This window comes from Schistocerca cancellata, chromosome 1 (assembly GCF_023864275.1).
Source record: "Schistocerca cancellata isolate TAMUIC-IGC-003103 chromosome 1, iqSchCanc2.1, whole genome shotgun sequence".
Classification (NCBI taxonomy): Eukaryota; Metazoa; Arthropoda; class Insecta; order Orthoptera; family Acrididae; genus Schistocerca; species Schistocerca cancellata.
The window spans coordinates 518,662,729-518,690,218 of NC_064626.1; the positions used below are offsets into that span (position 1 = coordinate 518,662,729).

Here is a 27,490-nt window from a genome sequence, read left to right on the forward strand (position 1 = left end):
CATGGAGAAGAAGTAAAAACTTTGAGGTTCGCCGATGACATTGTAATTCTGTCAGAGACAGCAAAGGACTTGGAAGAGCAGTTGAACGGAATGGACAGTGTCTTGAAAGGAGGATATAAGATGAACATCAACAAAAGCAAAACGAGGATAATGGAATGTAGTCAAATTAAGTTGGGTGATGCTGAGGGAATTAGATTAGGAAATGAGACACTTAAAGTAGTAAAGGAGTTTTGCTATTTAGGGAGTAAAATAACCGATGATGGTCGAAGTAGAGAGGATATAAAATGTAGACTGGCAATGGCAAGGAAAGCGTTTCTCAAGAAGAGAAATTTGTTAACATCGAATATAGATTTAGGTGTCAGGAAGTCGTTTCTGAAAGTATTTGTATGGAGTGTAGCCATGTATGGAAGTGAGACATGGACGATAACTAGTTTGGACAAGAAGAGAATAGAAGCTTTCGAAATGTGGTGCTACAGAAGAATGCTGAAGATAAGGTGGGTAGATCACGTAACTAATGAGGAGGTATTGAATAGGATTGGGAAGAAGAGAAGTTTGTGGCACAACTTGACTAGAAGAAGGGATCGGTTGGTAGGACATTTTCTGAGGCATCGAGGGATCACAAATTTAGCATTGGAGGGCAGCGTGGAGGGTAAAAATCGTAGAGGGAGACCACGAGATCAATACACTAAGCAGATTCAGAAGGATGTAGGTTGCAGTAGGTACTGGGAGATGAAGAAGCTTGCACAGGATAGAGTAGCATGGAGAGCTGCATCAAACCAGTCTCAGGACTGAAGACCACAACAACAACATAGATATAAGGCCTATTGTGCATTGTTTTCGAATTTTATCCACATGTGCTCTGTATCGTCCTCCCTGGAGCTGAATATTTCATGTTGGCTTGTCAGATATTTCAATTTCTTTCCTGTCCTATCTTCCTTGACATTTCTTGTAACCCTTGCAGTCATTGGCACTGTAACAGCCTTATAGTCGCCGATTCCCTCCGAAGGGTTCGATCTGTTCAGTACTAGAAGGTCTAAGACATTGCTTGAAGTAATTCATAACAATCTCCTTCATGTCCCAGCACCAGTTTATATCATATGTCTCCCATTGTGCAGCTGACAAATTCCTCCCCCTACCTCCTCCGTTAACAAAAGTGTCAGCAGGAAACTTACTTGCTTCACGATATTCTCCAAATTCCATCAAAAATTCTCTGCCACCACAGCTCCTTTTTCTAGTTTCCACTTTTGACTCACCTTTGGCGCTTACCGTTACACAAATTATTCCACATTCAAAGTATAACAAGCTGACTAGGTATCATTGATTTCTGTGTAGTAATAAATACACCACCAACATTTTGGATTCACTGTTATGCACGTCTGGTTTCAGCCAGCTTTCTGCTTCCAAGTACTGTGTGGACATTATTGTTATTATTGCTGTAAGTGTAACTAATTCTGGAACCTTTCTATGGATGATCCTGTAGTTTACTTAAAGATTAATAATTTTTCTTTTTGATCTGCCAAGATGTAAGTTCTCATTTGAGAATAACTTGAATAATCTTAGTACATTCCACATTTTTTCTGCTACCCAAGCAGCTGTTTTCTTCGTTTGGTACACACCGGATGCATCAAGAGGGGCAGTAAGAGTCTCCATGTGATAGTGGAAGTTAGGAGATATGTTATCAGAAGTTATTACAGAATTTCTTGAGGATTCCCCCCATGTGACTCCAGACCTGATGACCACTATCAGTTAGAGTATAATACTGCAAATAGTGAAATGTTCTTCCAACCTGTGTGTGAGGCTGCCTTCGACGATTCAGCCAGCTTGACAGTATGTATCTGACGCATTTGTGCAAAGGTTGTGTGCAACCCCTGTCAGATTATGGATGCTTAATTTCCGCTATTATACTCAAAAGGTATTGCCACTATTTACTATGAGAAGTTCAGAGTACCATTGCAAGCATTCAGATTTGACCATACCCACAGTTTCTGCAATTAAGCTGGTAGCCATCTCTTGCACTCAGATGACATCTTGTTAAGGGGCACCAGGGCTATAATATCCTGTTGTTTCCCAAGTCATCAGCCTTGCATATTATTTCTCACCCTCCACCAGTTGTAATTTTTTTTAGCAACAAAACTAGTAGGAGTCCAACAACCCTTGACAGAGTGGTATTATGTACAGGTACTCTCAAGCAAGGATGGAACCATATACCTACCACCTTGGGTGTTGAAGAGATCTAGACTTCATTTAGACTTGAACACAATGTGGGAATGGGGAGGGGTTAATAATACTCTAGAAAATATTTTAGGTCTGTGATTCTCCAAATTTTAGGTTATCATCCCAACCATGTCTTTGTTCGCATTGATTGGTGTAAATTGAGGGATCCCATTAATGGCCATAAATGAAATGTGCTCTCAATATTTGTTAATCAAGTTCACTTAACAGTGCATGTTATTGTGAGAACATTAGATCAGATGAAAAGACACCACATCAAGAAAATTCTCATCTACACCAATGAACTGAGTTTATTTATAGCCCTTCTTCATATGTACACAGTAGACAGACAAGTCCAGAAATTTCTAGGACTCCCTTCTTCCTTTCCTTACAGATTCAGAGAAAGATGTCCATCCATTGTGCACAAGGATTCGTGTTTATTCAGTAAATCAGACTGATTGATTTTGCAGCTAAATCTGAAAGTAAAAGAAACAGTGATAAAATGTGAGATTTCCTGCAAGTCATTGCTTAACTATTGAGATTCAGTGTGATGCACTAATGGCAGGATGAGAGGTTGGAAGTAAGGGACAGAAGTTAGGGTCAGTTAAACCTGTCTGTGGCAAAGCACCTTTCATTCACTGATTCAGTCAAACTTACTTACAAACTAGGCACTGTTTCTAAGGCTTAGATTTCTTCTTAAGGGTGAATACCCACCACTACCGTATTTACTCGAATCTAAGCCGCACTCTAATCTCAGCCGCACCTGAAAAATGAGACTCGAAATAAAGGAAAAAATAATTTCCCGAATCTAAGCCGCAGCTGAAATTTGAGATTCGAAATTCAAGGGGAGAGAAAAGTTTTAGGCCGCACCTCCAAATCGAAACAAAGTTTGTCCATTGTAATATGAGACACAATTCAGGTCGAATGAATGACGATACAGCTACAGTAGTTTGGTTCGAGCCGTAAGCTTAGCAGTTAAGCTTTACCATGTAGCCATTGCTATGCGTCAGGCGCTCCGTCCTTATTTATGCGGGTACCCTTCGTTTTTCACGTGCTTCGTCTGGTTTGAATTGATTACTTATTTTTCTTCTCTTTTTTATAGGTGTTTACGTCACTCTAAGCTGAAAATGCATTACTGTACTGTGTCATGCATTGTTTGTCGCATTCCGATAATGAATGTTCACAACCTGTTGCCGCTCGCGGCATGGTTTGCTTTTGTGCGTGCTACCGCTGCTTACAATAAAAAAAAAAAAAAAAAAAAGAGAGAGAGTAATTGTCTCCGTAGCGAAAAAATGGCAAGAGACTGCTATTTGTTGTTATTTACACTGCTGCTTTCTTTGATAATGATCAACAAGAACCAAATAATAAAGTGCGTATGATAAAAGATGTTCTGAACGAGAGTTTAGCGAAAATTTTTCTCCGTTTGAAAATCTTTGCAGACGCCTCTTTAGTACATGATTTTCTGCACAGAAATTAGTCATCTTATATTTAAAAATCTAGTCAATTGCCGTGCTTCATTTCTGACTGTATCACTATTAGGCTTAAGAATAATACGAATATGAACATGACATATGTGTATACTTCCGCATTTGTGTTGTCTCACTCTAGTTTTGTAGTTTATTAGGCAGACAGGATTTAAATGAGATAGCAGCAAACACGAAAGAATACATGGCAAAATGTTTATATTCGTATTATTCTTATGGTGAAGAGAATACTGCACGTGATTCAGAATTCACAAAAGTTCCCATTAGCAACCATCTCTTCTCACAGGTAGAAAAAAAAATCAGAACGTAGAATTGGCCATACTTACAAACATCGCAAACGCCAGTCGGATTTTCGTAGTACATTGAAAAGCTGCTACATTCGAAGATGAACAATATGGAATTTGTATTTACTTCGTTGGATAATGTATGAAAATGCAGTGGTCGAAATTCGGGGCGGAGAAAAAAAGCTCGTCTTCCACCTTTTTTTTTTTTTTTAAATTTATTTACTGACGCAGAGGTTTTGGCGCCAGCATTTATCTTTCTGCCTGTAAAGCATGCCTGTGTAGCGCTACATATATTCGATGGCAGAAGTTATTGTGGCGGCACCTACCAACATATTTCAGAACTTCCGCTTACTTTGCACTCGATTCTAAGCCGCAGGCGGTTTTTTGGATTACAAAAACCGGAAAAAAAGTGCGGCTTAGATTCGAGTAAATACGGTATGTACTGCTTCTAGGTTGTGAATATCAGAACACTGGATGTTTGACTCTAAAAGGGCAGTCTGTGATTTTGGTGGAGACTTCCTTTTATTTTGGGTGATGACTGTAAGTGTTCAAAAGCATTGTAGATTTCTGTACATGTTGTTATTCTACACCGAAAATTTCAGGTATAAGATCAAAGTGTGTTCCCCAGTTGTTTAAAGCTGCAAATGACTGTTGTATGCCCCTGGTTACTATAATAATCACCTAGCTGATTTCTTCATTCTTGGGTGATTTAGATTATTTATACCTGCACCAGGACCGTATCTCGTAGCAGATGGATGATTCCTACATTGCAGTGTGTTCTTTGTCCTAATCACTGATGTGGCTCCACACAACGAAGGGATTTTATGACAGATGAACTCATCTCATATTCAGTAGGTGTAGTATTTAAATACATTCTTCTTAATTTAGTTTTTTTCAGGAGTTTGTCTAAATCACGTCAGGAAAATCCTGTGATAGTTCCCTCAGTTAAGCCATAAGCAACTGTCTCACATATTCTTGACTAATTGAGTTTGCCCCCTCTATCTTTAATTACCTCTATGTTAACTGAGTGTTAAACTCAAAATATCGCTTGTTCTACATACCTTAACTTACTTTAATCTCCCTTATTGTTGCCACTACTGTATATTTCCTGATTTATTCATTCGTCTGATCATCTTTCCCTTATACTGCTCTCTTATATTGTTTTCCCTTTTACTGCTCTCTGTACCTTTGTTAGGCCTCTTACACACTATTTGTCTTTTTTCTTTCCTTCTTCTCTCTCTTGACCAATTTTTGTATTTTGTTAGCACTTCTCTAATGTGCAAGTTGCTGGCTACCTTCTTTGCATCATCTTGGGTTTTGAACTCTCATCTGTTGGTAGCCTGGTATCCAGTTAACTTACATGCTGCCTTGACATGCCAACATTGGCCTGCAATCCTGTGTGACTTTCCTACTCCATCCCAGAATACATAATTTTATCGCCTCTGCATAAAGAAACTTTTGGTTCTCTAAGATAATATTTGTCAAATTCTGTTTGTGCATGTCAGCTGCTGATAGATAAGTATTAGTTTTTCAATACTTATGTGATGGTAGCATCATTTTGGTAAGAGTGGCATCTGTAAATGTGAATAAATATGTTTGATCAGTAACAAACTTTTTTTCCCATCTGTTACAGGTAGTCTGTAATACAGAAGTCTGGGATCTTCGAACGTTTCATTTATTACGAACTGTCTCTGTTCTCGATCAGTGTGAAATTAATTTCACAAGAGATGGCAGTATAATATATACTCGCCTGCTTGAACAAGAGACAGAAGATGACTTGCCATATGATTCATCGTTTAAAACTCTTGATGCATTTGACTATTCGTGTATAGGTAAGCATAAAAACATTAATTTTGTCACCTTTTTTAAAATCTGTTATGATGTGTGGCATCATCAAGTGAAAAAGATAGCAAAAGATATAACCTGAGATCTGAGGACACAGCTATGAAACAAATGTCTTTATTTTTTGAGCTGCTGTTATTGGAGGGTTCTTTTTTATAAGATAATCAGATTATAAGTAAATCTATGCTGATATAAGGAACCTATGTCATTTTTTAAAGTTAATTGGCAGCAGAATCATATGATTTTCTGTATGTATGAGGGTAATCCCAAAAGTAAGGTCTCCTATTTTTTATAAGTACGTAGACCTGTGTATTTCTAAAATGGTTTACATCAGTTTATAGCTTGAACATTTATCTATTTTTTGACATAATCACCATTTCTGTCGATGCATTTTTGTAGACGCTGTGGCAGTTTTTGTAAGCCCATGTCATACAGCTTACTACCGCCATGCTGTTCAGAAAGTTATGAACCTCTTCTGTCGCCTTGTTGTCGGAGCTGAATCGCTGGGACCACAATTAATGCTGACAGGTACTGTGAGACTCTGAAAAAACTCAAACGGGCAATTCAGAACCGGAGAAGAGGAATGTCGAGCAAGGGCATACACATTCTCCATGACAACGCTTGCCAACACATCGCTCGGCAAACCGTTGGTCTCCTGCAACAGTTTCAGTGGAAAATAATCACCCACCCACCCAATAGTCCTGACTTGGCACCCTGTTCCCTAGGTTAAAAGAACATTTGGCCAGAAAGTGATTCAGCTCCAACGATGAGGTGAAAGAAGAGGTTCATAACGTTCTGAACAGCGTGACGGCGAGCTGGTATGAAATAGGCATGCAAAAACTGTCACAGCGTCTACAAAAATGCATCGACAGAAATGGTGATTATGTCAAAAAATAGCTAAATGTTCAAGCTGTAAACTGATGTAAACCATTGTAGAAATAAACAGGTCTATGTATGTATAAAAACATAGGAGACGTTACTTTTGGGATTACACTCGTAGTTTAAGATACTCAAATGGACTTGATTCGCCCCCCCCCCCCCTCCCCCTCTCCCGTCCCCCTCCCCCCACATCCCCTCACAATCTCTCTCTCTCTCTCTCTCTCTCACACACACACACACACACACACACACGCACACACACACACACACACACGTGTAATTGTACTGTGGATCTCTGAAGTGAGGTGCAGCATCATCCACTACTACTTCCCATCCATTGACACGTGAGTTATGTCTATGTGAAAGACCTATCCCATTCCATTTTGGTCACTGTCATATACTGCACCATCAGAGGCATGTCCATTTGTTGTGATGGAAGCTGCAGCATACAACTGCTCCTCTGATCTTCTGTGCAGCTTGCCAGAATGACCACCAACCAACTGTATATCTGGGTGAATTGACACCAGTACCTTGTGACCATGGAAACAGTTGACCAGCCAGTGGTAGAATATGCCACTGAGCCCTACTTGGGTGGCATCTGGCTGCTCCACAGCCTGTGCAGTGGGTATCCTTATTCCTAGCACCAGCTAATGTTAATTCTGTATGAGGGAACTCTCTCTCTGCATCACACATTTCACTCTGCCAATCCTTGTGCACTTTCTTCAATCTTCATAACCCCAACTGCTTCATTCTATTACCTCACTGCAGTGTAATTCACAAGTCTCTAGCTCCTCCTCACCATTTCCTCAGAGGTTCAAATCTCCCTCTAATCTTTACCACACCTTCCCCCCTCCCGATCGTCACATCCATTTTCGCTAATGGCAATGTGTCACTACCCTTGCCCACACCCGAGAGAGCTTTCTGAGTTTCCATATCCCTATCTTGTTTTCTAATGGTTTCTCTCTCTTCTAGCCTATACTGTTTTGCCCTTAAGATTATACAGTCTCGGGATCTGTATTCCAAACAGAATTTTCCAGTACTGTATTAACTAAATTTTTTCTCTTTAAAGCAACAATTGATGTAAAAAAGAATGTGTATGACTTGGCCTGCAACAAAAGTGGAAGCCAGATCGCAATTGTTGAAAACCAAGGTGTCCTAGACTCCGTGGAGGAGTCATTTGTAAGAGTGTATGATGTGGGCCGAAGAAGAGATGATGAAGATGAAGCTGCAAATGTGGTAAGTTAATCTTTTTGTGAAAATTAATGAATTTCTGGTTCACATAAAGTCTTAGTTCACATTCTTATTTTATTTTTTAATTTCAGTTTGAAATATCTGGAGATACGTTACTGGTTCTATAATTTGTTAAGAAAATATGTGATCAGCACTATCAAGATACCTACTTGAATGTTTGTTTATTCATTTGTCAACTCCACATTGACATTTAATAGGATTTACATAATTCCCCTTACCTGTTTCGAAACCCATGCTCTTGTGCATGCACTAGGAAATAGGTGTAGAAAGGTTTGCAGGGAAATAGGAATTCACTGTAGAGAGATGTACTGAAGACAGGTATCAATGTGGACCATTCTTGTTACACATAGAACAACAGGAGCATTAAGGTGCCCCCACACCCTCCAGCTATTACTTTTCCACACCTTTCGTGAGAAACAGATAATTACACTTTTGAACACCTTATCTCCACTGTTTTCACTGCACTTGCTGGAATATTTGTTAAACATTCTCCAAAGATGTAGTCTCATTGAAGTAACACATTACGTACTATATTTAATCACTACAAAATAACATCTTCATACTTTTCCAAGATCATTTAACATTGTTTTGTAAACATCATTTTAAAATACTTTAATAAGAACTAGAAAATAATAAGAGAATGGTAGTATTGTGTAACAAAGTTCTCCCTATACTTACTGAAATTACTGGCCATTAGTGCTGTTAGATGATGTCTAAAATATGCCACACACACTGTGGTAGGCTTTCCTGTGTACTGCATTTACCTGAGTACAAAATGGTTCTGAATGTAAGATAACCCTCTTTATTTTAACAAGGTCCTTGAGAAAAATTTATTTTTAATATATTCTGACTAATCAAAATTACAAACTGTTTTATTGGCATAAAGTATCTTCCTAAATACTTGTATCATTTATTAATTGTCTACATTTTGATAATACAAGGAGAAAAAAAAAACAAATAAAAAGAAAGGTCTGAATTAATTTGTAGGCCATTTTCTTTTCTACCCTTTTTGCTTACTAACCCTGTCATTTGTGGTATCACTACTTTTAATAATAATCATAATCGTCATCGTCGTCATTGTCATCATCATCGTCATCATCATCATCATCATCATCATCCTAAATGCACAACTGTGAAATTTATATCTTCATTGTCACAAATACCTGCTGTTTCTCCCAAATACGTTTTGATTTCCGAAGCTGTGGTTACAGTGGGACCTGAGAGCACCGTTGTTGGTGTCCAGCTCCCAAATACATACCAGATTTCACTTCTGCACTAATGTGAGGATATTACAATGTCTCTCACTCTGAACATATTGTCTGACCACCACTCTCTCATTGGGTGCGAAGAACCAGCGGTTGACGCACCCCATTTAGTTCCCATCATACATCACAGTGAGTGTCAACAACATTGCAGCACAAAACATGTAAGTACACCACTGACCCCATTTAGACTTTTACTGCCTCTTGCAGAAATGAACACTAGTGTTGAGTATTTGTCCAAAATTAAACTCAGTTCAATTTCAGCTACTAAATGGATTCAGGCAAACTGCAGTTTATATGTTGCAGATATTCACAAGAAGCCAGAGTACAGAATACAGACTCCCATATGTGACCAACACGACATAATTTGCTGCCCACCCACTACACCTGTCTCTGCACTTCTCAGCCAACCTGGTATCACTGTTCCCCCTCCAACCTTTTCTGTGGTGCTATGCTTGAGCAGCTGTGAAATACAGACTGCAATATCTTCTGGGTTGCAAGTCTTATGTAGCAACAGCAACAAATACTTAAATAAGAGATCACAACACAATTCAGTCCTATTCTCGTACTTTTGCTCGTCCTAGGATCTCCTGACATCTGCTGTACTGTCTTGGTCTTGTTGCTGTAGTTTATTCCTACAATAACAATTACAGTCAGTTTAGTATGATTTTCGTTTGTTAGACATTTCATTCTGGATTAATTTTCTTTCTTGTGTCATCTGAGTGTCACCATGTTCTAAAACTGATTAAAAGTTGGTAACATTTTTACCCGGTATTCAAATACACTGAGGTGACAAAAGTCATGGGATTGCAATATGGACATATACAGATAGTTGTACTATGATGTACACAAGGTATGAAAGGGCAGTGCGTTTGTGGTTTCAAGAGCCACAGTGTCAAAAGTGTGACGATAATACCAAATTTCAGGCATTACCTCTCACCATGGACATTACAGTGGCCAACGTCCTTCACTTAACAAGCAAGAGCAACAGCATCTGCATAGAGCTCTCAGTGCTAACAGACAAGTAACACTGCATGAAATAACTGCATAGATCAATGGAGGACGTATGGCGAATGTATCTGTAGGGACAGTGCAGCAAAATTTGGTGTTAACGGGCTATGGCAGCAGATGAATGACATAAGTGCCTTTGCTAAAAGCACGATATCGCCTGCAATGCCTCTCCTGGGATTGCGACCATGTCGGTTGGACGCTAGATGACTGCAAACCGTGGCCTGGTTACATGAGTCCCAATTTCAGTTGTGAGAACTGATGATAAGGTTTGAGAGTGGCGCCAACCGCCAGCCCCATGAAGCCATGGACCCAGGTTGTCAATGAGGCACTGTGCAAGCTGGTGGTAGCTTCATAATGGTGTGGGCTGTGTTTAGATGGAATTTCAGGTACTGGGTCCTCTGGTCCAATTAAACCAAATATTGACTGGAAATCGCCATATGCAGCCAAGCATGGACTTCATGTTACCAAACATGTCACCAAGCCACTATTGTTTGAGACTGGTTTGAAGAACATTCTGGACAATTCGATGGAATAATTTGGTCACACCTTTAACATTTACGGGACGTAATCGAGATGTCAGTTCGTGCACAAAATCCTGCACCAGCAACACTTCCGCAATTGTGTGTGGCTATAGGGGCAGCAGAGCTCACTATTTCTGCAGTGGCATGTAGTGACTTGAGTTCATGCCAGTTGCTGCACTATGCCAGAATAAAGGTGGTCTGACACAATATTAGGACATATCCCATGACTTTTGTCACCTCAATATATGTGAACAGTAACTAAATTTGTCATTTGCAATGCACTCAGTAAATCATTACAGTCTCTCATAACCAAATGAAATATTGATGTGTATTCAGAAGGAAGTAATGTTTTTTTGAAGGATATTTTAGCTTTGGAATGTTACCTTCCTTTAAAAAGCAGAGTTAGTGTTTGTATAAAGTATCCATATATGTATGAGAACTTTCATTGCAAACATGTTCAGATTTATAAGGTGATAGAACTTAATGCTATTTCTCCTTAGTGGCTAGTTCATAATTTCTTGCATATCCCTTACACTAATGCCACTTGAGTCAAACGTCATGTGATTTTTCGAGCAACATTTATACTGTATCAAGTGCTTCAGCATATCGGGAAATCTTGAGCTTGTTCAAATGAGAGTATGATTTGGCCATCCCCAACCTACCAAATTCTTCAAAATAAATCTGCACGTAACCTCAGTAGCTGAAGCTTCATCTCTAAATGTAAGGTGACCCCCATTTACTCTAAATGTTAAAATGTTGACCACAGCAGCAACAGTTTAATCTATGAATATAAGACGACCTTTTTTTTTTTTTTAAAAAAAAAAAAAAAAAAAAAGACAAATTTGGGGAAGAAGCCTCATCTTATAACAGTGTGAACTTTGGAATGAAGAGCTCTATCAGTAGAGTAATTTGGAAGTATCTTCCACTTTGTGGAAGATACAGTTCATGTCTGTCTTTTAACAATATATATTTTAGCACTTTGTGTGCTATCTTGTGTGGTTTGCTTGATTTATTATTATTGTTGTTGTTGTTGTTCTGCCTTATGTGACACTAGCAGTTTCTATGATTTTTCCCAGCAAGCCCAGAAATTAAGAACTACTACAGTTTCCAAAAGGTGAATGGTGTAGTTATTTGAGTTAATTTTGTCAGTTATCTCCCTCCGCACACTGTATCCCAGTTTGCAATGTAGGTTGTTACTCAGGGTAGATAGTTACTTGTGAACAAGAGCAGCTGAATTGAAATTAATGAACTTTACTTGTACATTTTTCTGTTGCAAATACATTTCAAATTTTCATTATGAAATTGCATTGTTACCAACTGTTTTAAACTAACTGCTACAAGACTCATACCATGTCATCATGAGGCTGTTTGAAGTGTTATTCTGTTTGCAGTATCCATCAACTGCACTTCAATTGCTGTTAGAAATGCACAACCCCCATACTTCAGTTGTAGCTGACCAACAAATAACTGGAAGTGTCGCCATCAACAATTAAGTCTTAGATTTTCATCTGTGGAATTATTGTTTGTGCACTTCTAATTGTTCAAGTTAAGTTGTTATTTCACAGGAGCTTTAAAAGGATGTTAAGGGTTCTGAACCTCATCTTTCACAGATAGTTCAACTTTGGAAAAAGAGCTCGTAATGTACTGAGTTCACATTTGTGTCCTCCATACCTCTACTTCTTTCTGTCATAATTTATTCTGTCTGTCTATCTCATGAAATTCATATTGAAAGTTTTTCTAGGTTATTTACCTTTGAAAGTAAATACCATTAAGTAATGGTCAGTGCTGTTTTGACTAAATTAAACACTCTTGTCAGTACCAGACTGAGAAGTCAAATATTGGACATATATTTTCCCGTTGCTGGCAGCATTCACATCTATGATTTGCTTAGAAATTTGTGGAGCCATTATAATGATAACAGTAAAAGTCCACAATTAATATGCCTTGCCTATCAGCAATCTCTTATATCCTAAAGTCTTATATTTTAATGTTATATTTGGGACTTTGAAAATTCATCTTCAGTTTGACCAAGAAATGGAAATCATCTTGAATCATCTTAATATAAGAATTATCCACCAGCACATTTCACATTTCATTGCACTGATTGCGTAAAAATTGTACCATCCAAAAAATCAAAATTTTAAATTATATAACCGTGGATCATCCACCTTTTTTTCTTTTTAAGTTCAGTAACATTCACCAAGAAAGATAGTACAACAAAGTGTTTGTTGAATGACTTTAAAAATGAGTGGGGTTCAAATTTTCAGTTAGCCACGCTGCTTAAGGTGTTCAGTTTTAATAACTCATGTAAAGCACATTACAGGGTGGTACCCATAAAAGACCATCACCATAACATGCCTTCCTCCTATGTCTACTCACCATTTTGTCTCTAACCTCAGGAACATCTCACAACCTTCCTACCCTGTCACACCTCACCCCATTTTTATTTATATAGTAATATCTATGAAGATGGAATACACATAATATTTTGGGGGTTGATTATTCTGAAGAATGGTTGTAGATATAAATTTTTCACCTCTCTCTAATCAACCTTTCTCTTTTACTTAAATCTAAAAACGAAGATGATGTAACTTACCAAACGAAAGTGTTGGTATGTTGATAGAGACACTAACAAACACACACACACACACACACACACACACACACACACAAAATTCAAGCTTTCGCAACCCAAGGTTGCTTCATCAGGAAAGAGGGAAGGAGAGGAAAAGACGAAAGGATGTGGGTTTTAAGGGAGGGGGTAAGGAGTCATTCCAATCCTGGGAGCGGAAAGACTTACCTTAGGGGGGAAAAAGGACAGGTATACACACTCTCTCTCTCTCTCTCTCTCTTGCGCGCGCACACACGCATGCGCGCGCACACACACACACACACACACACACACACACACACACACACACAAGCAGACATATGTAAAGGCCAATTTACTTACTTATACATTAATCATTCTCACTATGGAGTGCAGGCTGAGCTTATTTTGGCAAATGAAAACTGTGTGCTGTACCGAAACCAAACATACTGTAATGGTACTTTGACTTCCGTGCCTCCGCCAATACAAAGATATAATTTACGATCGCGCACGCAGAAGAGCGCTGCGCCAGTGACCGATTTTTATAAATAATTTTGTTCGTCTTTTTACTTTTGCGTAGGTTTTTTGTTTTTTAACAAGTAATTGATGGACACTCTCTCTCTTGTCTTCATATGAAAGACGTGTATTTTTCGGCGATGTGTTGAATGTGCTTTTTGGGTGGAAATTAAAATTACATTACAAAGCGAGGTTGTTTCAATAGTGATTCGAGGTGGTTATCGCCAAATTTGTAAATTGATCATGACAGTGTCAACTTGAAGAAGTTTTTCAACAGACGGAGAAAAGTGAAAGACGGGTCGTCCTACAAGAGAAATTAGGAGGACAGCCATGAAGACTATATTGTAATTAATACTGCGTATCTAACAAGATTATAAGGTAAATTTCAATTAGTTTTCTGATGCTATTTCCGTACAGTCGCTTTTTGTAGTGTTGCCGACCCGGTCTGCCATGCACGGTCAAATTGCAGCACGATCTCAATCAATAATAAGTCCGCCTTATCCGTAACTGAAACCACCAAAATTCAAGACATCAATCAGATTTTCTATTTTATATTTTTCACGGCAGAACCCCGAGGATAAGGTAACACTACGATACACTCTGCTGCAAAGTGAAACATTTGTTCTGAAATTACCCTTCCCGAGTATGATATTTGTGTTGCTGCTATTGCAAACATTCACTTCCTAATGCAGCTTCTGTGTACACCCACTTAAGACATGTAGTTGGCAACAGTCCAATATGAAGTACAATAACGATTTGTCTGAAGATTTCATGTCCTCTTCTTTTTGAAGTGGGTTTGTCGTCATCATCACTCTGTGAACTGTTACAGTTTTACTTACATATGGCTCGTTTGTGTTCTAAGCAAAACAGGATAAACTTCTTTCATTGTGCGACTTGCAGTATTTAATATGTGCAAAATCTGTTTGTAAATCCTGCCGGCAGCCTTCAGTTTTCTTCATACTTACAGGGTTTGGAGCTCCATGCCCGGACACCAGTTTCTCTAAAGCAGTATGATGCAATTCTCAAAAATAAAAACTTGACAAAATCATCATTTAAAAGATTGGGTTTTCTAGCACCATTAACTACAGAACATTTCCGAGCCTATTAACATAGTCTTTGGTAGACAAATGCATAATTTTTAAAAGTCTTTTGAGCAAATAGGTTTTGTAATTGTGATGTTTCTTTATTCTAATATCACTAATAGTAACTTCTTTTCATTTATTAATGAATAAAAATGCTAATTAAGAATTAACAAATATCATATTTTGTTAATAAATATAGAACTGAAATAAAAGTGGAAAAAAAATTACTGCTAACAAGAATTGAACTAGCAACTTCTCAATTGCGAATCTTTAATGCTTCACACAGCTATTGGTGACTGTGACTATATATTGTACCTAACAGTACTCGGAAATCTTGTAATATTTGAAGGTGGCTTTTTAAATTTGTTAATTTTTTACTAATTAATTAATTATGTTGTACTGCTTTAGGAAACTGAAGTCCAGGTGCTGACCTCCAAATGCCATTAGCAGAAAGAAAATTGAAGTGGGCAGAACAGTCTGTTAAGAGCCTTTGTAAGATCCACATTTTAGTATTGACAGGGTGGAGTAAATTGTTTTGCAGTCTACTGAATTCTTAGCGACAGTCATGTTGAGCATTAAATGCGATTGTAGCTTGTTATTTAATGAATTTTTATTCCATTTGTTGTGAGTTGTCACGGCTGATGGTGGTGGTGAGCAAAACCTTCAAGCAAGAGATGTAAATTGTTGGATACATATGTCCATGCAGCACTAAGAACGTGCTTAGGTGTACCGACACTGTTGCTCGGAACCGGCAACAACGCAATCCCCAAACTGCAAATATTCGAGGGTTGGACTTTAGTCCTTATTATGACAATAAGATTGAGATGACTACAGTTGCTTCCACAAGTGCTTTTACTTTACCTGATGCTAATTACTATATTTTGGATAATTATTAGTAGTTAAGAGTACAGCAGAGTCCCACTAATCCGAACCCCGGTAATCTGAACGTTCGGTTAATCCGAACATGAAAAATGTTAGTCTAAGTATGGAAAACTGTGTGGTAAACTGCTGTACATACACACTATTTTAATTTACACAGTACAGTAAATGTGTATTAGAAAAATTTGCAAGAAAACGTTAGGTTTAAACAATGCATAACAATGAAAGAAAAGCTGTCAAACTTACTAAAATACAGCAGACATTTTATCCCTACTTATTAGATGAAAAAACCTCAGTCATTGTTTTTTGGTGTAATGAAGACAGTCTGTTATATGCCACATAGTTGTGCCATCGTCTCATAAACATAAAATCAGCAGGTGTAGCAGTGGGCTGTTGCTCCAAATAACGTAGCGTGAGGTCAAGGGCTTCTGCTGTGTCACTGTGCAGCACCAGCCCTTATTTGTCACTTTCAGGCTCATTGTCACTTCTGTCACAGCAGTCCACTTCTGCCTGGTCTTGAGTCACAGCAGCAACTAAATCAGTGTCAGTAAGGTTCTCCACACATGCCCCATCCGCTGCCATCCAACCATCTACGTCACCTTCACTAGCTTCTTCACATCCAGGGATTGTCTGTATGATTTGTAGTAGATTTTCCTTGTCATTTTCGACTATATTGTCCTGAAATTCAAGATATGTCCACAGTTTTCTCCACAATTTTCTCAAGAGTATTTTCTGAAATATTCTGCCATGTCTCAGCAGCCCAATAAATAACATCCTTCACATTGGTCTTTTTTGTTTTGTCCACTAAAGGAATGCTATAATCTTGGATCACCGTTCTTAAAAATTGTTTTCTGTAAATCAGTTTTAATGTTTGCAGTACGCCCTGGTCCATCGGCTGGAAGTGGTGTAACATTCAGCGGCAAAAACTTCGCCACAATTTCTATATCACATAATTCCTGAAGTGCTAGGGTGAGATGGCGCGTTATCAATCAAAAGGATTGCACAGGGAGACAAATGAGTCTCCTTAGAAAACCATATAACAGAGGGAACAAACTGACTGTGAAACCATTCTTTGAACAACTTACCATCCATCCATGTTTTTTTCTGATTGCAATAATATATGGGCAGGGACTTCATGTTGCAGTTTTTAAAAGCTCTGGGCCTAGTAGATTTGCCAGTCAGCATTAAAGGCAGCTTGTGATTACCAGGAGCGTTGCTGCACGGTAATAAAGTCACACAATCTTTGCACATTTTAAAACCAGGAGCATAGTCTTTTGCTTTTGATGCCAGGCTTTTTGTTGGCAGTGCCCTAAAATTAAGGCTAGCCTCATCAGCGTTATAAATTTGTTGGGGAGAATAATTTCCCTCTCTTATCATTTTTTCAAACTCACCCAAGTATTCCTTCACTGCATCACGGTCAGAAGAAAGCTCCTCTCCAGTAATTGTTAGCTGACAGATTCCATGACATTTTTTGAATCTGTCCAACCAACCTGTACTCGCACTGAAAGGCTCATCACCATTCATTAACTTGTTCAGGTAAAAGCCTTTTCCTGAACCAGTGCTCCACTCAAAGGAGTTCCCCTTTCTCTTTCATGCGTAAACCAAAGGAAAAGAACTTCATCCACTTTATCGTACTGGGACTGTTTCAAAGTCTACCGAATTTTTAGGGTTTTTCCCGAAGACGTTGCACAGGACTGTTCAAGCTTCATTCGGTTATTTTTCCAATCACAAATGGTTGCTTTACCAACACCCTGTTCTGTTGCCAATTTAGATACATTTTCACAATTGTCTATCTGCCTCAAAGCATTCAGTTTTTCTTTGAGAGTTAACGTTGTATGTTTCCGTTTACTCATGATGAAAATACGTACACCACTACACCTGAACGAATACAATACAACTGTGCCAGTGATCAGTAACTAACATAACCAAGCACTTTGCAAGCCAACTGGCAGTGCACTGACCTCAAACACTGCAAATGTGTCAACAATGCACAACAACAAGGGCAGGGAGTGAAAGTGAGTCATCGTTCCCACATTTGTTCCCATTTGTTACTGTGGTGTACCTACTTATCTGCTTGGTGTACTTCATTCTAGAAACTCGTCACCATAATTCTGGCTAATCCGAAAAAAATTGGTAATCTGAACGAAGTCCGGTCCCAATTAGTTCAGATTAACAGGGCTCTACTATATATTTAATTTTATTTTTGTGTAATTAAGTGTTTGTTTAAGTAAACTGTCATTAAAGTACTTAAGTTAATTTTATCTCTTGCCGCTAAAGTATTTTAATAATTACAGTACACGTAGTTCTAATGGTGTGAGTATCCTCATTCTATTACAGGAGGAAGAAGAGGAGGAAGATGAGTTAGATGGCAGTGATGATGGCTCGGCATCACAGTCAGGTTCTGATGATGAGCAGCAGGATGGTAAGACTGTACACTTTTCCTCTTATTAGTAAAACAGTTCTGTTGAATATTGCAGAAACAGTGTGTTAATCATGTGAGCTAAGTACTGGCGAGTTACAACATTATGAGTTAAGCAGTTCATTAAACTGTGTCCATTTGAAATCTCCCTAACTGAAACTTTTCCCACATACCTATGTAGAATTCATTTACAGATAAACAGTACTCCATGCTCTCCATACTGCAATTCAATTCATTTAAATGTTTTGTTCTCTTTGTCTAAGGAAATGGAGGTGCAGCAGGAGGTGGTGGGGGCAATGGAGGGGGTGGTGGTGGCGCAGCACCAGCAGGAGGGGCAGGTGAGAACAATGGAAATGATGGTGACAATGGAAATGAGAACAATGCTGAGGGTGGAGCAAGTGATTCAGATGACGAACTAATCCTCACACTTTCAGATAGTCCAGATACTGATGACCTTGACGAAATATGGTTCCCGTGATGATTGTGTATAAAAATACTTATTTTTTAGTGAAATGAAATTTCAATGCAATTTGTGAATAAAGTGCCCTAAACGATCGTGGATTGAATATGACAAGTGAAGACTGGTTGGAATGACTTTTTTGTAACACATTGTGTTGTGAAATGCAATGATACAGCAAAAAGTTGTCTGTGGATTACTTTAGAAATTATGTTGGACAGGTCTGGGATATGAGAGTATTCAAGACGTATTAAATGTTACTGACATGTAAAAATTGAGATTTTTGTGACCATTAAGGTATTATTTTAGACATTGCCAGTACAGCTAGAACCTTAAAACCAGAACTGTACATAAGACAATGATCATGTTCCTGTATTTAGGAATGTTGTACTGAATCTACAATGTAAAAATGTGGCATGTTATATCATGCCTTCAGGTGTGAAATGATGCCATTTGTGTTTGATTGTAACGCCCATTTGTAATACATTTTATTTCAAATATTATATTTATGTTTTTCATACAATTTGGTCATTTTTAAACATAAAGGCAATTAATGCTGGAGACTTTTAATCACCTTTCCTCCTGTCTGATGTAAAGGTGTGCCTTAATTTGTTACTGCCAACAGTGATGCCTGTAAAAATGAAAATAGTTGTGAAACAAAGAAATTCCTTAGTTAAGTTCAATAATGATTTCCTGGAAGGGCTTTTACATTTATTAAATTTTATTATAGGGTCTTACCACCTACTCCTCTATGTTGAGTGGAAAGTCAAACAAATATTTTTTTATTTATTATATGAAATATTACAGCATAATACCAAAAATTAGCATTAAATATTGTAGGTGGCAGTAGGGTGAAGATTTACAAATGTTGCCACTGTACGAATATAGCTGCTCCAATTGAGACATATGCTGACCAAGAACAGCATTCTGTAATTTGGCTTTGGACTATGAAGTTGTAAAAACTGTTAGAATCCTTGAAAAAATGAAAATTCAATATCATGGTTCACTTATGTTGTGCCGTTAAGAGAACAACTGGAGCAGGAAGTCAGCATAAATGCTTGTCATCCAGGTCATGTGCATTGTGATACAACTTCAAGGAGCATTGCAGCAACTAAATCCATAGGAGCACTTGTATTCATCCAATGCAATTTCAGAAATACAAGAACTAAAATACTAGTTATTGATCAACACATCAAAGCCTGGGCGTGTGAATTATTATCTCTGACAAACAATTATGAAATGTTCTTAATAAAGTTTGATCCTTCATCAGAGAAGAGGAAGCTTTATTGATTTGTTACATTGTGAGCTGCTTTCAGGTATTCCCTAAAAAGAAAGAATGATTAAGAAATAATAAAAGCCATTTAAGTTTGAATTCTGTGCAGATTTGTTTATTTGTTGACTCAAGACAGCTGTGCATAATTCATAATATATTATTGTATATCTGTTTTAAGTCAATTGGGGCAAAATAATACTTTCAAACTTAATTTCATCCACAGTACAGATACCGCCTAAGGAACAGTATGCCTCATCTGTAATGCCACAAAAAACTTCAGTACAAGCATGAAATAGACTGACAAGTTTCTAGAGCTGTAATCAGTATGTTATTTGATTTGTTTATATCCATTTTTGAAAGAGTCGTCGCATAAAAATTATTAGAGTATTTGCTTATTTACATTTTGTGTACTACTTGGGACCACTGTAATCAATTTTATGAAGAGGGTTGTTAAGTATCCTTTTGGCATAATACTACTTCAGTCTCCTGGATGTCAAATTCCTTTCTTTGTCTGTAATCATCATTTCAATTATCTGTTTGCAGTCTGCTGTTATTTGAAAGCTTTTTGATTTTGTGTTTTGTTTTTTTAAACCTATTATTGTTATTTTGTAATTCCCTCATGTTTTTATCAATTTCCTTAATTCACCTAGAGTCAGTATTACTGTTCTAGAATTTCTGTCGTATTTCCATGAAGATGATGTTTTCTGGTTTACTGATCATACATCCAGAGGAAAGTGCTCCTTCCTGGTGGTGCTCATTGTTTTTGGTTGGTCCCAGTCAAAGGCCTGGTTTGGGTACAGCTCTCCACACTAGTTGAGCCTGTACAAGCCTCTTTATCTCTGAATAACTATTACAACCTACATCAATTGGAACTTGATTACTGTATTCATCCCTGGGCCTATCTGTAAAGTTTTTACCCTCCCCCAATACTTCCTCTAATTGCAGATTGGCAATTTCGTGATGAATCAGAATGTGCCCTGCCAGCCGATCCCTTCTTTTAATCAAGAAGTGCTATAGATATCTTTTCTTCCCAGTTTGATTCAGTACCACATTCTCAGTTACACAATCTATCAATCTAATCTGCAGCATTCTCCTACAGTTCCACCACATTCCAAAAGCTACTATTCTTCTCTTGTTTGAAATACTTATCCACATTTCACTTTCATGCGAGGCTGCACTCCAGAGAAATAGATGTTAACAAAATCATTTATTTCAGTAATGCTTTCTTGCTATAGCCAGACTGCATTTTATGTCCTTTCTGCTTCGGTCTTTAACTTTATTTTGCTGCACAAATGGTAAGACTAACCTACTAATTTTAGTGTTTCATCCCCTAATCTAATTCCCTCAGCATTGCCTGATTTAATTTGACTTCAGTATATGATCAAAAGACACCTATTAATGGACATTAATATGGGGTGTGACTACCCTTCGCCTTTATGATGGCCTGAACTCTTAATAAGTGCACTTTAAATGAGGTGCCTAAATATCTGTGGAGGAATGGCAGTCTGTTCTTTGTCAAGAGCTGAAATCAGAGAAGGTAGTGACGTAGGACTCTGGGGTCTGTAGTGATGTCAGTTTTCTAACACATCCCAACGATGTTCCACTGGGTTCAGGTCGGGACTTTGGGCAGGCCTATCCATTCCGAAATGCTATTGTTCACAGATCATTGCCTCACAGATTGTGCTTTATGGCAGGGTGCCGTTTCATGCTGGTACAATCATTTTCTGCAGACTGTTCCTCTGCTGTATGCAATACACGTTGCTGTAAAATGTGTTCATATCCTCCTACATTTAGTATTTCCTGAAGTGCAAGAAGGCAAACAGACCCAAACCATGTTAACCGTTCCCATACCTTAATAACACCTCCTCCACACTTCACTGTTTCCAAAAGCCAATGCATCTACACAATGGTGGTTGCTTGTGTCAGCATCTTCATCTGTCAGTGCAGTTGTAAAGCTGGTGGTATTACGGAGCCTATAGGTCCCCCCCCCCCCCCCCCTCCCCTAGAAAATGAGGAAGAATTACCATACCTCAACATGTAAACTCCAGTAGACAGCCCAGCACCGCCACTACCACTGCCACACATGTTCCTGTGAAGTTTCTTCTAGCAAATCAAGTAACTGGGAAACATCGCCCATAAAGGAAGACAGTTCGTAAACTGTCAGACCATGTAAACTTCATTCTAAACCATGGTTCTAATGATTTGACTTTGGAGACATTGAAATGTGAAGTGTGCATGGGGCAGCCATATAGCCCCCAGACTGAGCCTCCAACACTTGCAAGATCCCTGCTCCAGTGGAGAAACAAGATGAAAGAAAATCACCAATAAGTGGCTTCCATACTACAGTGGAACATAGAATAGGTCAAGACGCATGTGGAGGAACAAACTCCTAACACAGAAACATTCCCTGTGTTAGTGCTTACAAGAAACCCATTTTAAACCCACTGACACCCCTGTGCTGTGGGACGTACCCACCACCACAAGGGTGACTTGACTGGGGAAATGGCCAAGGGAGAGGCAGCTGTGTTTTTCACGCACTACTCCTCTGCTGTCCCTGGTTACTGACTTTCATTGAAGTTCATGTGGGTCAGAGGATGACTATATGCCCTTGGTATTTATCACCAGAGGAAGCAAGAGATTCCGAGGCTCTCACAGATCTTGTAGACCATCTCCACCAACCATTTCTCCCATTTGAAGTTTTGAATGCTCATAACGTATTATGAGACCCACACTGTACTTTTCCCAGGATCAAGTTTTAGAGAGTGTCATGATGTCTCAGAAGCTGTGCATGCTCAACACAGAAAGTCTGACCTGTTTAAACACTGCTACAGCAGAGTGAAATGGTGCTGTTCACCCAGCTGGCTGTGTCTGAACACCAACACAATGGGTGGATCACATCACATGTAGGGTCTCCAAGCTGCCACCTTATCCATTCTGAAATCCTCAGATCATATTAGAAGGCAGCCTTTATCTTGGTGGCATGATGCATGCAGCTCAGCAATTCAGGGCAAGCATACTGCTCTGTGATATTATTAAGTTCTGCCCAGCAATAGAAAACCTCGCAGCCTTTCAAGAAGTGAGAGACAAAACTCGACACATAATCAAGAAAAGTAAGAAAAGATCATAGCATGCATTCCTGGACTCTATCAATCGTTCCATGTGTGTTCTTTGTAAGCATGGGAAGACATCAGAAAGTAGGGAACGTATCTGTCTGACACCGCTAGGCGCGCACCGATCGCATATATTGTGGTATGTGCTAGCTCGGCAGCTCAGTCGGCATCCATCTGTGACAGCAGGAATGTCTCTCTGCCTGTCTGGTTTTTTCGATATTCGAATTTGAAATGTGCGCTGCAATCGAAAATCCCTCCGGTTGTGAGGTGCGGTCTGTGACACAGTTTTTGTTGGTAAAAAACCTAAAACCTATAGAAATTTATTGTTAACTGTACCAAGTGTATGGAAACAATGTAATGAGTGAATGTTCCATCTGGAAATAGTGCATTCGGTTTAAAAATGGCCGAACCAGCATTCATGATGAAGAGAAGAGTGGATGCCCAAGCATTGTGACTGATGATCTTATCGCTAAAGTTGATGAAATGATTCGTGAAAACTGTCACTTCACAATAACAGAGCTTTCACTTTCTTTTCCAGAAGTTTCATGGACTTTGTTGTTTGAAATTGTCACTCAAAAGCTAGTCTACCACAAATTTTGTGCATGATAGGTCCCCAAAATGCTTACAGAGCACCGTAAAGAACAGAGAATGGGGGCAACGTTGACATTTCTGGAGGTCTACCACAAACATGGTGATTAATTACCTACCGAATCGAATCATAACCGGTGATGAGACTTGGGTGAAACATGTCAATTGCGAGACAAAATTACAGTCCATGGAGTGGGGACGCACAAGGTCCCCCCCAACAATCAAGATATTGTTTGCAAACCTTGTCAGCAAGGAAGTTGATGGTGACAGTGTTTTGGGATAGGCATGGTGTGCTTCTTATTGATTTTCTCGAACGTGGAGCAACCATAAATTCTGCCCAGTACTGTCAAACTTTGCACAGCCTTAGAAAAGCAGTTCAAAACAAAAGCCAAGGAAAGCTGACATTCAAAATGTTGTTTTTGCACAACAATGCCTGACCTCACACAGCAAACCGCACTAAAGAACTCCTTAATTCATTCAAATGGGAAATTTTCCCTCATCCACCCTACAGCCCTGATCTTGCACCAAGCGACTTCAACTTGTTTCCCAATATGAAGAACTGGCTGGCAACGCAGTGCTTTGATGACGATGTGGAACTCCAGGCGGGTGTGACTCACTGGCTGAAGTCTCAGGCAGCAAAATTTTACGACGAAAGTCTTTCAAAGCTTGTCCACTGCTATAATTTTTTTCCCCCCCAAAACGTTCCATACTTTCTGAATAGCCCTCGTATCTAAACAATACCTAGAGACATTGCCCAGACAGCGCCAGAGCATTTTGTGATGACTACTGCTACTGTCAGCCAGGGTTCAATGTCCTGCTATTATTGTGTGACCATTGAGAGGGCCAAGTTTGAACTTGGCATCCAACAATTCTGAGTCATACAACTGGCCTTTCTCCATGTGAGAGATGGATTTGGGACTGTCTGCAGCTGCTGACACTGCACCCAGATATCACCAAATTTGATACAGTATGCTGCAAGACTTGGAAACAATGTCAAAGGAAATCCTCTTCAAATGTTAATTCCCAGTTTCCCCAACTCTTGTTCGTAGGCAATTCTGATAACTCCTCGACCTAGGAGAGGACCAAACATGCCCCAGTAGTTACCACCTTAATGGCAAGCTGTGTACGAAAAACTTTAGAATGAATGGTCAACAATCCTCTGGTCTGTGTGTTAGAGACAAGCAAGCAACCCTAGTTGCTATCAAAGTGGATTCACAAGATATTGAGCCACTGTCAGCAGCTATCCAGCAACCTTCCCTATATACAGTAACCCTCCCCCCCCCCCCCCTTTTTCCCCAGAATATGAGCAAAAACACATTAATTGGCATACATGATTAAAAATCACATTCCTCTCCAATCTTCCTAAAAATCTGTCTTAGTGAAGGAAATTAAAGTTACAATACAATGCTTGACAATAATTTGTGGTAATGAAATTCATCAATTCTTAAAAAATCACAGATGTACAACAGCAGTAAAAACTTGTCAAAAAATTGACAGTGGTATCTGTGTACATGGTAATCGAGCTGTTTTCTGACATGCCCTGACTACAAATTATACATTCAAAACACATGTTTTCGAGACATCATCCTTTGTGCTCACCCAGAAAAAAGCAAAAGTTGATGAACATGTTGAATTAAACCAAAAACATCACTGCAACTAGTTTAACCATAAGCATAAAGGCAGACATCTGCTTAATGACATACTTTGTCACCATTGCTGCTATTGTTAAATTCTTTTCTTATGAGCCACATTCCGTATGCTCACCACCATTAAAAGTGTTATTTTAGGCTTGATGAGAGGAACAGATGTGAAAAAATGAGTTCACGTCCCCAATTGATGTTACTAGCTTATTAGAAGTTGGGTCAGTGAATTACTGTACACTGTGTGAAATGTATATCAGAAAGGAAACTCAGGTGCCACAGTTTTGTTTCATACCCTCTTTCACTGCTGCCAATCTTTACGATCTAGTGTGTGGTGCAAATTATATACGTGAGTAGTGTATATAGTTGTTGCAACTGTTTCATGTCAGATTTGAACATGAAAGTCTTTAAAATGTGCTATCACAAAATCCTTGTTCTATTCCCATGTGATATCTCTCATAGCACATCATCTGCAAGGAAAATATATTTTCAGCACTTCACAAAATGCTTTCATCCCTACTGGCACTTCCGTCGCTGAAGGGCGACTCGCACTCTCCACACATCAAGAAGGTGAGCTCATTTTATAGGTGTTAGCGGAGCTTGTTGGCTGTGCTGACTATTGGGTGACTTAACAAGTCACCAGCCAATTAGAGTTCACTAGCCAGAAATGGGCGACATTTACTCGATTAAGACTGAGTCTATTCTTACGTTGTTGTTGTCTTCAGTCCTGAGACTGGTTTGATGCAGCTCTCCATGCTACTCTACCCTGTGCAAGCTTCTTCATCTCCCAGTACTTACTGCAACCTACATCTTTCTGAATCTGCTTAGTGTATTCATCTCTTGGTCTCACTCTACAATTTTTACCCTCCACGCTGCCCTCCAATGCTAAATTTGTGATCCCTTCATGCCTCAGAACATGTCCTACCAATTCTTACAGACTATTTGAATTAAAAGGTTGACAATTGATATTGTTGTTGAACACAGTACATTGGAAATACATGCAAAAAAATGAGGCTGAATTACAAATGGCACAAGAAAGGGTGGTGGTTGAGCCTCTTCATCACTTATTGGCTCGGTCTGGAAGACTTCATGTTGACTGTCTTGTTTTCCATTACCACTGTAATCTAGAAGTAATTGTATTATAATTTCATGGTGAAGCTGAATGGTGGAAGTTGTGTTGGCAACACCGATCATGGATTACGTCAGCATTTTCTCTCTCACATCTCCCCTCTCCACAACAGCCTAAAATATTCCCTTAATTCTGCCACCACCAATGGTGCAAACCATCTATCTTTTGAGCTATTTATAAGTTGTTCAGTCACATCAAATGTCAATAGGAAGAAAATGGGATGAAGTCCAGTGAGACATCAAATAAGAACTTAAGAGTCAAGATAAACCTTGCTAGGAAAAATTGTAAAATTGGCAGATTTTTAGCATTGATATTATGGGTTTTTCACAGGGACTATGAATTTAATGGTGTAAAATTGCAAAAAACGTAAAATTGGAGAATGTAAAATCGAAGTTCCACTGTAAACAGCATTGTATAAGGATATTTTTTTTATATCGATAAGGTGTGTAACACTACTTGGAGACAATGTCTTCTCATACAACTACACCAATGGGGCTTTTGTGGCCAACTCCGCATGTTCATGTGGTCATTCTTATCAAAATATGTTTCTAAACACCAAGCTGGTGACATGCTGTAAGATAGTTTTGAGCTGAAGAATGATGTTCTCCAGGGAAGCATTTTAAATGTCTCACTCTTTGCACAACCATTAACAATATAATGTCTACAGTAATTTCTGTGCAATACTGTTTATTTGTGGACAGGTTTTGGAGTTTTCTGTTCCACCTCTCTAAATGGTAGAGACTTGACAATTCCATCTTACAGTGAAGAGGTTGGAGCTGTGGGCTACAAAGACATGTTTTACATTTTTCATTTTGTGTGTGTGTGTGTGTGTGTGTGTGTGTGGTAATTTCAGTTGTTCTTGTCATTTTTTTTTTTTTTTTTTTTTTTATTCATCGCTGTTTTGGTTACCACACCAAAAGAACCAGATGCACTTAATATCTTAAGTGTGCCTTATTCATAGTTGTCGGGAAGTGGACAGGGTGCATCAGCTCCAGTTTTATGGTGTTTTCATGGGATCGAATCTAGACCATGAATGCACACTGTATGGATCAGCAAGACCTT

General features: G+C 38.8%; 1 protein-coding gene across 1 annotated transcript in view; it reads left to right on the forward strand.

Moving 5' to 3' along the window:
• The window catches only part of LOC126178791 (DDB1- and CUL4-associated factor 1), a 258,124-nt gene extending 238,913 nt beyond the window's left edge, over positions 1 to 19,211 (forward strand). The window contains exons 27-30 of the mRNA XM_049924559.1: positions 5,613 to 5,811; positions 7,770 to 7,936; positions 18,150 to 18,234; positions 18,495 to 19,211. Coding sequence (XP_049780516.1) covers positions 5,613 to 5,811; positions 7,770 to 7,936; positions 18,150 to 18,234; positions 18,495 to 18,709 — 666 coding nt within the window. The 3' untranslated portion in view covers positions 18,710 to 19,211. The remainder of the gene's footprint in view (positions 1 to 5,612; positions 5,812 to 7,769; positions 7,937 to 18,149; positions 18,235 to 18,494) is intronic.
• The last annotated feature ends 8,279 nt before the right edge of the window (positions 19,212 to 27,490 follow it).